The sequence below is a fragment of the Acinonyx jubatus genome, chromosome E1 (genome assembly GCF_027475565.1).
Source record: "Acinonyx jubatus isolate Ajub_Pintada_27869175 chromosome E1, VMU_Ajub_asm_v1.0, whole genome shotgun sequence".
Taxonomy (NCBI): domain Eukaryota; kingdom Metazoa; phylum Chordata; class Mammalia; order Carnivora; family Felidae; genus Acinonyx; species Acinonyx jubatus.
Genome location: NC_069397.1, coordinates 9,668,284 through 9,680,842, shown reverse-complemented (window position 1 = coordinate 9,680,842; position 12,559 = coordinate 9,668,284). Strand labels below are relative to the sequence as shown.

The following is a 12,559-nucleotide window of genomic DNA, read 5'->3' as shown; positions in this document are numbered from 1 at the left end:
TTCCTTCTTACGTATATTTGCTGAATGAAAACGACCCAGACTCAGCACCTGCCTTCAGCAAGAGAGGAGGGCACTGCACAGCAGGACGGTGCGGAGTGAAATAAGAGCTGTAGAAAAAGAAGTATAAGCAGACTACGTGGGGAGTTGTTAGTTGGATGAGGAAGTTGGGAGTGAGGAGGCAGCGTTTCTGCCACAGGGGTCCTGCAGGCGTCACCTTGAGGCTCTGCTGGAAGTTCAGGGAACTGGCGGTGGTTTAGTTTGGTTAGACTGGACTGCGGGCCGCATGAGGGCAGGGGCCCTGGCACACACATCATCAACGTCAGGATTGGCCAGGAGGCAGATAGGTGGTTAGGGTATCACCACCGGAAAGGCAGGTTGGACTCACATTGTGAATGATCTTCATTGCCAAGGCTAGAGGTCTGTACTCATTTCGGTAAAGCAGTGGGGAACCACTAGGTTCGTGGCCTCTTGTTTCTGTTGTTTCTGATTGCGAGTAGTGGTTCAGTAAACAGTGGCATGTCGGAAGGACTGGAGGGGCATTTTGAAGTCAGTGTCGAAAGAGCCCGTTAGTGGTGATGGGGGGCGGGGGGTGGGGGGTGGAGCGGGGACAGAGACTGCGGGGGTGGTCACCAAAAACCTGTCTTTGCTCATACCTCTGCCACTTCCGCCCTGCTCTGTGCCCCTGCTCACCCAGGCCACGGCAAACCTCCCCGCCCTCTAGCCGCTCGCTGCTTCCCCACGTAGAGTCATCCTCTAGAACACCGAGCGCGTCCCGTGCAGACCTTGTCAGAAACCTCCCGTGACTCGTCATGCACTCTTCCACCCTCGCTCCTTATTCTGGTTCTCTGCAGCTTAGTCTCACCCTGCTCACGTGCTAGCGTGTCCCTGCCCTCCGCTCCCTCAGAGCCTGTTTTATTCTCAGCCTTTGCCGCTAACACATGCATTGCTGACTGCTCGCGAGGCTCTGGCCTGAATTGTCTTCCTTCTGTCCCTTTCACACTCCCCTAAGTCCTTCTCCTTCAAAGCCAAACAAACTACCCTGGTAGCATCGATGCCCCCTTTCTCTGCCTTTGGTGTCTTAACCTCATTTGGGTATTTAATCCACTGTGGTGTGGTGTGTGTGCCTTTGTCCCCATTGAAGGCTGCACTATGTTTATTTTTTTAATGTTTATTTTTGAGAGAGAGAGAGAGAGAGAGAGACAGAGAGACAGAGTGTAAGCTGGGGAGGGACAGAGAGAGAGAGACAGAATCTGAAGCAGGCTCCAGGCTCTGAGCTGTCAGCACAGAGCCTGATGCGGGGCTCAAACTCACGAACCGTGAGATCATGACCTGAGCCGAAGTCGGACTCCCCACCGACTGAGCCACCCAGGTGCTCGTACGTTGCACTTTAGTAGATGGTGAATACCTCGTCTCACACTTTGATGTCTCTCCCAGCCCCCTGTGTTGTGTTACACACACAACATTTCATTCAGTCAGTGCTTATGAGTACGTAGATAGATGAGTACACAAAACAGGGCACTTTAGTAGTAATGGCTTTTTAGCAAACATCATAACTACAGCATTATGTGTGTTACAATAGGATTTTATAGAAGTCTGAATAAGTTCAGCTCTTGTCATACCTTTGGGTGTGGCCTATATTTGCACCCAAATAGATGAAGTCATATCTTTTCAGAGGTTTAACTTAAAGCCCCAGATATTACACATTAGTCTTGTTTCTGCACAGGAGATTTAAATGATCAGAACTTTTTTTTTTTTAGCTTTTTAAAATGTTTATTTATTTCTGAGAGAGAGAGCAAGCAGGGAAGGGGCAGAGAGAGAGGGAGACACACAATCTGAAGCAGGCTCCAGGCTCCGAGCTGTCAGCACAGAGCCTAAAGCAGGCCTCAAACTCGTAGACTCGGACGCTCCACTGACTGAGCCACCCAGCCACCCCCCAAATCTTGTTTTTAAGGACCAGAATTAGTGCTACTCTGAAATGGCTCTTTTCTTTATGCCACAAATGTGTACAGAAAAGGCTATGTGTGTGTGCTGTTGATGTGATACCCTTCATCGTGAAAGATTGAATTAGTGGAAATCAATGTGTTGTTTTATTTTTGTATTCACATCACCGAGACGAATGACAGGATAGAAATTAATTTCTTTTGGAAGTTTTCATCCTATTGATATTAATTTGGAGCAGGCACCATATCTAGTTAACTTTATTTTTTCAAAGAAAATTGTCCAGTAAATGTTTTAGTTGTCCGCCTTTACAGAAACTCTTCTCCCAACCTTCATTTCAGTCTTTCCTCATTTGTCAGACCTAAAAATTCAGTTCTAAATGACAAAGTAAGACGTGGCTTTAGTAAACACAGGCCACGTCACTGTAACATCATAGGCTCTTCGCGACTCTGACCACGGAAACTCACGGATATGAGTTTACAGATAATGCCAGGTACAAGAAAAACCAGGCATCAGATGGCACCAGCAAAATTTTAATGCAAGTTTATGAAGTTTTCTTGCCATCTCTACCCTAATTCGGATTGCTGAGGTCTGGAATCATTACATTCCTCCTTAAAAATGTTTTAAAGTATTTTCATTAAGTATCAGAATGATACAAAACAATAATAATAAGATACGTGTAAGGTATAAAGAACAACAGTGCACCTGGATATCAACCTTCCAGTATAAGGAAGAGAAAATTATTATTACCATTGAAATCTCCCGTCAGCCCCTCTGCGCTGGCCTCGCCTCCCTGCCCCGCCCCAAGATCACCACTGTCCTGACTGTTTTGTAGGTCGTCCTCTGCTTCTGTTTCCAGTTTCACCACGTACGCTTGCACCCCCAAACAATATAAACAATACATTATTTAAATTCTCATTTAAAATTCTGTATAAATGGGAACATACAGTGCTTTTCTCTTTTTTTTTTAAATTCAAAATTGTTCCTGCTGTGCATTCAAGTCATTGCGTACATCTCAGTTCGTTGGCTTTTATTGCTGTATAGTATTCCTTTGTATGACTGCACCTCTGTTCACTAATTTTCCTGATGATGTGCATCTGTTTCCAATTATTTGCTAGTATAAAAAAGTGCCAAGGGGCGCCTTGGTGGCTCAGCGGGTTAAGTGTCCAACTTCAGCTCAGGTTGTGATTTCACAGTTCGTGAGTTTTGAGCCCACTGCTGAGCTCTTCGCTGTTGGCACAGAGCCTACTTTGGATCCTCTGTTCCCCTCTCTTTCTGCCCCTCCCCCACTTGTTCTCTCTCTGTCAAAAATAAACATTTAAAAAATTTCTTTTAAAGTAACGTAGGCATCTATTAAAAATTGAGGGGTGCCTGGGTGGCACAGTTGGTTAGGTGGCTGACTTCAGCTCAGGTCATGATCTCACGGTCCATGAGTTTGAGCCCCACGTCGGGCTCTGTGCTGACGGCTCAGACCCTGGAGCCTGCTTTGGATTCTGTGTCTCCCTCTCTCTCTGTTCCTCCCCTGCTTGTGCTCTGTCTCTCTCAAAAATAAATAAATGTTAAAAAAATTTTTTTTCTTTACAAAGTTAAAAAAAATAAAAATTGAGAAGAGGGTGCCTGAAGTCTTGCTCTCAGAGTGCTGTTATATTATTTAGTAAAATCACTTCCTTTGGCTAAACAGGTGCTCAGAAATGAGTTAGTATCTCACAAACTGGGGAGTATCGCTTTTGGAGTGTGCAAAAGCCCCTCTTTTGAGTAGTTTTTACTGATTTTTCCCTTTTATCTCCATTCCTATCACCTCTCCATAAGCAGCCAATCTAGTGGTTTTAAATGGCCTTTCAGCCCACCTTTCATAGGTTACGTAGGTATAGGTGTAGCCTTGGAACACGTAGAATAGTTTTCTAGAGTCTTTAATTAAAATGATACTGTACTTAATAACTAAAGGGCTAGATGAATGGAACAACAGATGGATTTAAAAACGACCGAAAACGAAAATCAACCTGTTTCCAGACTTCTGACAGCCAAGCAGTACAATTTAATTCTTCCTTCATATCGTGAGACATAATAAAGACATATCATTCGTATGACTGGCATGACATAATAAAGACGCATCTCACTGGAGAGACCTAGACTTTTGCTCTATAATCTAGTTATTTGTTTCTTGCCTACTTGAGGGTCCTAAAAATTAGCCTCTTCTCTTTACCACGTGCTCTTCTTTCTAACTAGTGTGGAGAGAAGAGACCCCCTGGCTGCCTTGGCCCGGGAATATGGCGGCTCCAAGCGCAACGCTCTCTTGAAATGGTGTCAGAAGAAGACAGAAGGCTATGCGGTAAGCGACCGTGTCGACCGGCTTCCACCCGGCTCTGGGCGGCAGGCCTTTGCCAGGGTTTGTTCTGGGCACGCATATGGCTTGGACGGGCCGGTGTGCGTAGAACTCGTGTCCTTCTCTTCTCTGGGGGAGGGGCCGCCAGGTAGTGGGGTTTGCTGTGGTGCCCAAAGAGGTGAGTGGGACTGAGAGCCAGTCTGTGCTCTACCCAACGAACCATGTACCTCAACCCACGTGTGCATCTCCTGTGGGAAGGGGCACCTTTCTCTTTGCTCAGAGGAGATGCAAAGTCTGCAAGCAGTGCACCCAACAGGCTGCTTCAGTCCAGACAGACCACGTTTGCTGCACCATCTTCCCGAAGGAGGCACCTTTTCCTGATTGATACAAACGCCCCGCTTAGAATGTCTTCAGCATTTCTCTGTTACTTGGAGAGTTGTTTGCATGTGGTTTCAAGTTGCAAACTTCAAGTTTCAAGTTTATCAGGACGGTATTTGTTTGCTGGAAGGTTACACAAGGAAGTGACACCCGATCTAAAAGTGTAAGCTTTGTCAATTGTGAAATACCGTATGTAAAGATAAAAATACCTCGAGTATAAGTGATAGTTTCATGGATGATTATGAGGTGAAAACCCACGCAGTCACCACTCACAGCCAGAAATGGAGCATCGCCGGTTCCCCAAAATCTTTCTTACGACTTTCTAATCGTAGCCCCTCACCACTCCCAAAGATAACTCTTGTCCTCAGTTTTATTCCTCATAGCTTTCAACAAAAAGCAGGCATCCCTAAATGCTAGAGTAGTTTTGCCTGCACTTGAACTGTACATAAACGCAGTCAAAAACTACGATACCTGCATCTGGCTTTTCTCATACAGTATTAAGTTACTAAGGCTTACCCCAGCTGTAGTTCGTCATTCTCTTTACCCTTTGGAACCTTTTATGTGATCGTACCGTTATTTACTTATCCGTTGTATCATTGCCGGACCAGTGAGTTATTTCCAGTTCGGGGCTATTGCAATAGTGTGGGTGTGTTCTTGTGTGTGTCTCTCGGAACGCACGTGCACTCGTTCTTTCTGGGCCTACGCCCAGAAATGGGATTATTGGGCCATCGGGGATGCATATATCCAAGCACAGTTGAGAGTGCCAAACAGATTTCTAAAGCAGTTGTGCTGTTTACCTCCCGCCAGCAAATGATGAGAGACCCGTTTTTCTGCGTTGTCCCAGTCTTCGGATCAGTGTGTACTAGTGTCTGATTGCGGTTGGGATTTGCACTTCCCTGCTGGCCAGTGAGGCTGAGAACTTTTCCGTATGCTGACTGGACATTTGGGTAGTCCATTTGGGGATGTGCCCTTCGGGTGTCTCGCCCATTTTTAAATCAGACGGTCTTTCTTTCCCTTGTTACTTTCAGGAGCTCTTTATATGTTCTGGATACCCGTCCTTTGTCAGATAGACGTATTGCAAATATCTCCTCCCCGGGTGGCTTGAATTTTCACCTTTTTGCTGAACAAAGTTTTTAATTTTAATTAAGTCTAGTGTGTCAGTCTTTTCCCAGTGGTCAGTGCTTTTTGCATCTTGTTGCAGAAATCTTTATTCCAAGGACATGAAAATATTCTCCAGTGTTTTCTTGTACCTATCGGATTGTGTTACCTTTCCCATTAAATAGCCATCCTCTTTAAAATTGTCATCTCCAGGGTGCCTGGGTGCCTCAGTCGGTAGAGCTTGTGACTCTTGATCATGGGATCATGAGTTTGAGCCCCACATTGGGTGCAGAGATGACGTAAATAATTTTTTTAAATAAAAATAAAATAGCCTTCTCCTGCCTTCTCCCCACTCAGGCCCCACCTTCGTATACCTTTACCCCACTTTGCTAAAAATTTTGAAGATGTTAGCACCACAACACTCCCTCCCCCATCTTAAGCTTTGAGGGTAGCGGGGATAAAGAAAGAAACAAGCAAGAAAACAAGGCCTTGGCCAAGAGCCAGCCCAGATGGTTAAGCAGCAGCAGGGTTGGGATTGTCTTTCTAATAGCAACAGCCACGGGTCTTCAAATCAGACTCCACCCAAGGACGTAAGCGTTTTGTGTCTTTGGCGTTACCTTTTTTCCCCCATTTTCCGCCAAAAAAGCAAGAGCAAAAGATTAGTCCAATTAATGACCAGTAATGGAGACTCCCAGGGGAAAAGCTGGCTTCCCATGCATCGTTTCGTCTTTCAGCTGCTCTCTGCACACTCTGCGTCGGCCCCTTCCAGGGCTTGAAACCACCCCATAAAGGAAAGCCACCCCCCCAATGACAGCACCCCTCGGCATGTCAGCCACACTGCCGGGGAAATGGAAGAGCATGAGGAGTAGGGGAGAGAAAGTGATCCCGGGAGGCTTTAGGGTAGGGGGAGTAGGAATGGGAACAGAAGACCGAAGCTGACAAAAGCCAGGAACAGAGTCCTGGCCGTGGCCGAGCCGCATGCGGCCACTGACGCTTGATGGCACTGTCATGTCCCCACCTCACAGAAATGGATGGAGGCAAGTGCTAGATGGATACAAAAAGACAATTCAGATTTCCAGAAGGAATTGGTCCTTGGGCACCTAAGCCGTTATAATTAGGTTGCAGGGAGGGATTATACGATAAGACCTTTCCCATCATAAGAATGAGAATAGTATTTCCTGCTGTGGTGATTTTTTGTTTTGTCTTGTGTACATCTTGAACTAGTTTTCAAAGCATTTTACGCTTGATGAAGCCCAAAGGTCATTCTGCCTGAAGAGTAATTTTCATTCATTGTTAAATCTCCGTAAGTTTAGAGGGAAACATAAATCATATGTGTCTGATTTATTTACTCCTCACAAAATATCCTTTGTCTAGACCTGTTTGTCTGAGACGCCTCTTAAGCCTTCTAAAGCTTGTCTTCTCCGACTCAGGAAGCCAAAAATAAACTGTAGAAAATTCAGATGGCTCAGTTTAAAAAAAACAAAAATGAAAAAACAGTAGCCATGTGCATTTCAACTTAAAAGAACTTCCTGTTTAGCCCACTGAAGTATAGCACGGATAGATTATGTCCAAACTCTGCATATATTAATTCAATGAATCTTCATTGAGGGGCCCTGTTTGGGGCCCCGTAATATTTTAGGTGCTGGGAAATCAGCAGGGAATGAAACAGAATCTCTGCCCTCATGGAGCTTCCACCCACATGAGGAGTGACAATTAAAATTTAAGAAGTATAATACCTGAGGGGCACCTGGGTGGCTCCGTCGGTTGGGCGTCTGACTTCGGCTCAGGTCATGATCTCTCAGTCAGTGAGTTCAAGCCCCGCATCGGGGTCTGTGCTCGCAGCTCAGAGCCTGTAGCCTGCGTCAGATTCTGTGTCTCCCTCTCTTCTCTGCCTCTCCCCCACTTGTGCTCTGCTTCTCTTTCTCTCTCTCTCTCTCCCTCTCTCTCAAAACTGAATAAATGTTAAAAAAAAAAAAACCCTTAAAAAAAAGTACAGTACCTGCTCTATTGGAAGGTGTTATGTACTGTGGAGAAAATTCGGGGCAGGGGAATTGGGATCACTGGGTGTGTGGACACCAGTGACATATGAAGGTCAGGGAGGTGACATTTGAGCAGTGGCTCACCTCGCCTGAGGAAGGCAAGGACTTGCGTGTTTTCATCAGGGTTTATCTCATCCCAGGTACTAGGCTTGGAAGGTCAGAATGAGGACACCATCGCTGTAACGACTGTGTCCATTGGAACTTAAGTAACATGGCGTGACAGCAGTGAAAAGTTAGAACAGCAGCTCAGACCTGCGGCCGAGCCCTCAGGTTCAGCTTTCGGATGTCTTGAGTAGCCCCAGGACTGAGGTCAAGTGGAAAAACACAAGCATGCACTCTGTCCAAAGTGAGGCCCACCCCGAGCTTTAAGTGGCTCTCAGCAAAGAGGAGACCTTTCTAGATGATCTACTCAACCCAGATTTCCTTGGAATTGTTTGTTTAAAGTCAGGCTTCCAGGAAGCCCCTGCAAATCGCTCTCCAACCCCAGCCAAGGATAGACCTGACACATAGAGCCCTACGTCTCTTTTTTAAAATCTGCTTTCAATTCTCTCATTTGGGTTATCACAGGGAAATTTTCATCTCTCATGTAATTACCAGAAGGGATTCCGAAGGGGCCAGAACACAAGACGGTGGGTGTGATAGGCAGAATTCTAAGAATGACCCCCAGGGATCCTCACCCTGAAATAATCTCCTGTGTACATAGGGCCAAAGGGGGGTTATCTGGGTAGACCTAACACATGAACCCTTTAAAATCCAGGAGTTTCTTCTGAAGCATCACAAGGACTCAGTGCACCATCAGTGGGTCTGAAGTGGAAGGGGGCACATCCGGCGCTGAGAGAGGTCCCTGACTGATGGCAGTATGGAGACCAGGACTTTCTAGCACGAAAGCGTTGGAGCGCTGAGGTCCTACCGATACCCAGAAAACACCATGGGGGCCACCTTGCAGTTGTGAAATCAACCAGTTTGTGCTGGAGTGTCCTTTGTCATTTCTCTCCCTGTCCTGAAGCCCTCAGACCTCAGCTCGGCTAAGGATGGTCACTGCCATCCTTTAGTTGAGGGACCTGGCCACTCTGAAAAATGTATGGAATTCAGCCATACATCTGCAAAGTCCTCGATCCTCCCAAGAAGAGTGACTAGGCACAGCCACCCCATTGCTCTGAAGGTGGCACCGTGGGTGTGTTCCCAGAGCCCTGCCATACCCGGCCAGTGTGGCCAACACTGGTGATTTATTTGGCTGAAGGCACAGGTAGGGGATTACCCATAGCTTCCCTACCTCTCAAAAGCTAGGGGTGCCTGGGTGGCTCAGTCAGTTAAGTTTCTGACTTCAGCTCAGGTCATGATCTCACAGTTCCTGGGTTCAAGACCCGCGTCAGGCTCTGTGCTGATAGCTCGGAGCCTGGAGCCTGCTTTGGATTCTTTGTCTCCCTCTCTCTCGGCCCCTCCCCTGCTTGTGTTCTGTCTCTCTCTCTTTTTCTGTCTCTCAAAAATAAATAAGCATTAAAAGAAAAAAAGCTAGAATCCATAACTTGTAGTATGTTTTAACAGGCTGTTTTAAGGTTTTAAAGGCCTCAGATTCCAAGTGTCAAATTAAAACATTAGAGTACTGTTACAGTAGCAAGAAATATGTAAAATGATATTCAAGTTCACTCCTACGGGAAATATAATTTGAAAATAGTTTGGCTGGAAACGGCCAATTATTTTTATTGCTTTGAAAGTCTCCGGTGTCGTTTTCTTTTGCTGTGTGACAAATTACCACAGACTCAGGGACTTAAAACACCTGCCTAGGAGCTCATAGTTCATGTAAGTCAGAAGTCCAGTCCCACGTCACTTGAAATCTAGGTGTCAGTTGAGCGACGTTCTCCTTGGAGGCTCTGGGGAAGAATCCACCCCTCGTGTCTTTCAGGCTGGTGACGGTACCCTGTGTTTGTAAGATGGAGGGCCCCATTTCCTTGCTGGCTATCAGCCCAGGGTCACACCAGCAAGTGGAGGCCGCCCAGATTCTTTCCATGTTGCCGCCTCCATCCTCGGGCCCCAGTGGCCATCCCGTCCCACTCCTGTTCCCACTTTGTATCTCTGACTTCTGTCTCCAGCGGGGAAAATTCTACTGTAAATAAACCTCAGGTGGGGCGCCCAGGTGGCTTAGTTGGCTGAGCATCCAACATTGGCTCAGGTCATGATCTCACAGTTTGTGAGTCCGAGCCCCGCGTCGGGCTTGCTGCTGCCAGTGCAGAGCCCGCTTCAGATCTTCTGTTCCCCTCTCTCTCTGTCCCTCCTCCGCTCGTACTCTCACTCTCAAAAATAAATAAAACATTCAAAAAAATGTTTCAGTAAAACCTCAGGTGATGAGGTTAGGCCCACTCAGAGAATCTCCCTGTTTTAGGGCCAGTTCGATAGCAAGCTTAATTACATCTGTCAAATCCTTTTGCTCCATGACATAACGTGATCACAGGAGAAACTCTGGAGAGTAGAGATCATAAGGGTGTCTTAGAATTTTGCTGCCCAGTCCTGGTTTCAATGCTGACTGCACATTAAATCACGGAGGAGCTTTTATGAAATATCTGTGCCGGGGCCTGACCCTAGATCTCCAGAATGACAGTCTCACGAGCAGGGGCCCGGGCCTCGGGTGGTTCTGAGGCACAGGCTGCCTTGAGAGCCTTGGATCGAAAAGTCACATCTCTGCCTATGAAAAAACCCTTTACGGTTCTGGATCTCAACTTGCCAAAAGCCTGTGCGTTGTAAAAAAAATTAGAAACACAGGGGGGCGCCTGGGTGACTCGGTCTGGTAAGCATTCACTCTTGATTTCAGCTCACGTCATGTTCTTGTGGTTTGTGGGATCAAGCCCCACGTTGGGCTCTGTGCTAATTAATAGTGCAGAGACTGCTTGGGATTCTCTTTCTCCCCCCCGACCCTCTCCTGCTCACACTTTGCGTGTGTGCACTGTCTCTCTCTCTCAAAATAAATAAATAGACATAAAAAAAAAAGCAGGAACACGGTGGATGTGAACAACAAGAACATAACGCCAGTGGCTTGAAGAAGAAAAGATGTCACTGGTTTACCATCTAGGAACAGTAAGTAATCTGACCCTAAGGAAGAAACTCTGGAATTCTCTGTTACCTCCTGACTCCAGCCACTCTGCTCTCAGTTTTCTGTTTCTGTGAATTACTGCAGATTTAGCTATTAGCTCACCACGTTGTGGGTCAGAAGTCCTGGTGAGCCCAGCTGGGTTCGCTGCTTTGGACATCACAGTGGCAGCTGGGCTCCTCCTTGGAGGCCCTGGGACAGAACCGGCCTTCCCAAGCCGACTGAGTTGACCTAGGGTGTTGGCAGAACGCATCCTTTTAAATTTGCCCTGTGACCTTGGCTGAATCACCAGTGTTGGCCACACTGGCCAGGGCATGGCAGGGCCCTGCGAACACAGCCAGGGCGCCACTTGCAGAGATGGGGGTGGCTGTGCGTAGTCACGCTTCTTGGGAGGGACGAGGACTTTGCAGAGATTTACGGCTGAATTCCACACACGTATCAAGAGTGCGTCACAGGCCAGGTCCCTCAGTGAAGGGATGGTAGTGACCATCCTTAGCCGAGCTGAGGTCTTAGGGCTTCAGGACAGAGAGAGAAATGACAAAGGACACTCCAGCACCCAGCTGGTAGACTCCAGGGCGTCCCCCCTCAAGGTGTTCTCTGGGTATTGGTAGGGCCTCAGCGCTCCAGCCACCTTAGTGCTAGGAAGTCCCAGCTGGCCCACAGACACCATGGACAACAAGCTTTCACAGTTAGATTTGGACTTGCTAGGGGCCCTGCTGTTTCAAACCCTACAAGGATAGACCTCATGATTCCAGAGCTTTCTGACAAACCAGATGAATCTACCCCACAAATAGGTAAAGAGGGAGAGAGAGAGAGAGAGACAACAGTGGGTTATTTCTCTCAAGTCTCTTGAATTCATTGGCTGTTTCAGTGAACATCCATTTTCTGATAACATATTCTATAGGTTGGTAAGTAAATGCTATTTCCTGTAAACTCTTTCATAAGCTTTGTTGCCAGAGTATGCTTCATAGTTAAAGGCTTGATTCCGCAGAGATTAACCAGAAACTTTTGATGAATAGTTGAATAACCCCGGGAGCTCCTCACTCCTCAGGAAACTGAAGAAAATAACTTTTCTGACAGTAACAGAAACTCCATGGGTTTAAACTCAAATAAGACCTTTGCCCTTTCCCGACTAGTGTTTTTCTTCACAGTGCGTCTGTAGTCACTGGTGTATAAATATCCTTGGACCACCTCTTCCTTATCTTTACTAAGACCATTTAAGTAACATAATCGAATAAGAAAATTAAGTTGTCGACAAGACTGTTTTTTCCCCGGGGCGCCTGGTGGCTCAGTCGGTTAAGTGCTCGACTTTTGATTTTGGCTCAGGTCATGATCTCACAGTTCATGGGTTCAAGCCCCACCGTGGCCTCCGTGCTGACAGTGCTGAGCCTGCTTGAGATGCTTTCTCTCTCAAAATAAGTAAACTTTATTAAAAAAAAAAAAAAAAAGGAAGAGTGTTTTTTCCCCAAATCATCCCATTACATAGCATTGTGATTCACATTCTATCTTTTAATTCTAACCAAGAATGAGCAAAGTTTGAGGGGCTTCTCATGTCACTTCACAAGCACTGAGGCCAGAGGGGTGAGACACAGAGCACCACCTGGGACCTGGTTGTGGCTGCAGGGGCAGGGGTAGTTAAGCCCTGGATACTGCTGTCACCTCAGGAGTCGTGTGGCATCGGGCTGAGGCCAGCAGCTCAGG

At 46.7% G+C, this 12,559-nt stretch overlaps 1 protein-coding gene across 10 annotated transcripts in view; it reads left to right on the top strand.

Annotated features, from left to right (window-relative positions):
- Positions 1–12,559, top strand: part of SPECC1 (sperm antigen with calponin homology and coiled-coil domains 1) — a 336,294-nt gene that overhangs the window by 217,155 nt on the left and 106,580 nt on the right. For all 10 annotated transcript variants that reach the window (XM_053212405.1, XM_027047514.2, XM_053212407.1 and 7 more), the window contains one exon: positions 4,165–4,267. In XM_053212405.1, the coding sequence (XP_053068380.1) occupies positions 4,165–4,267 (103 nt within the window). The remainder of the gene's footprint in view (positions 1–4,164; positions 4,268–12,559) is intronic.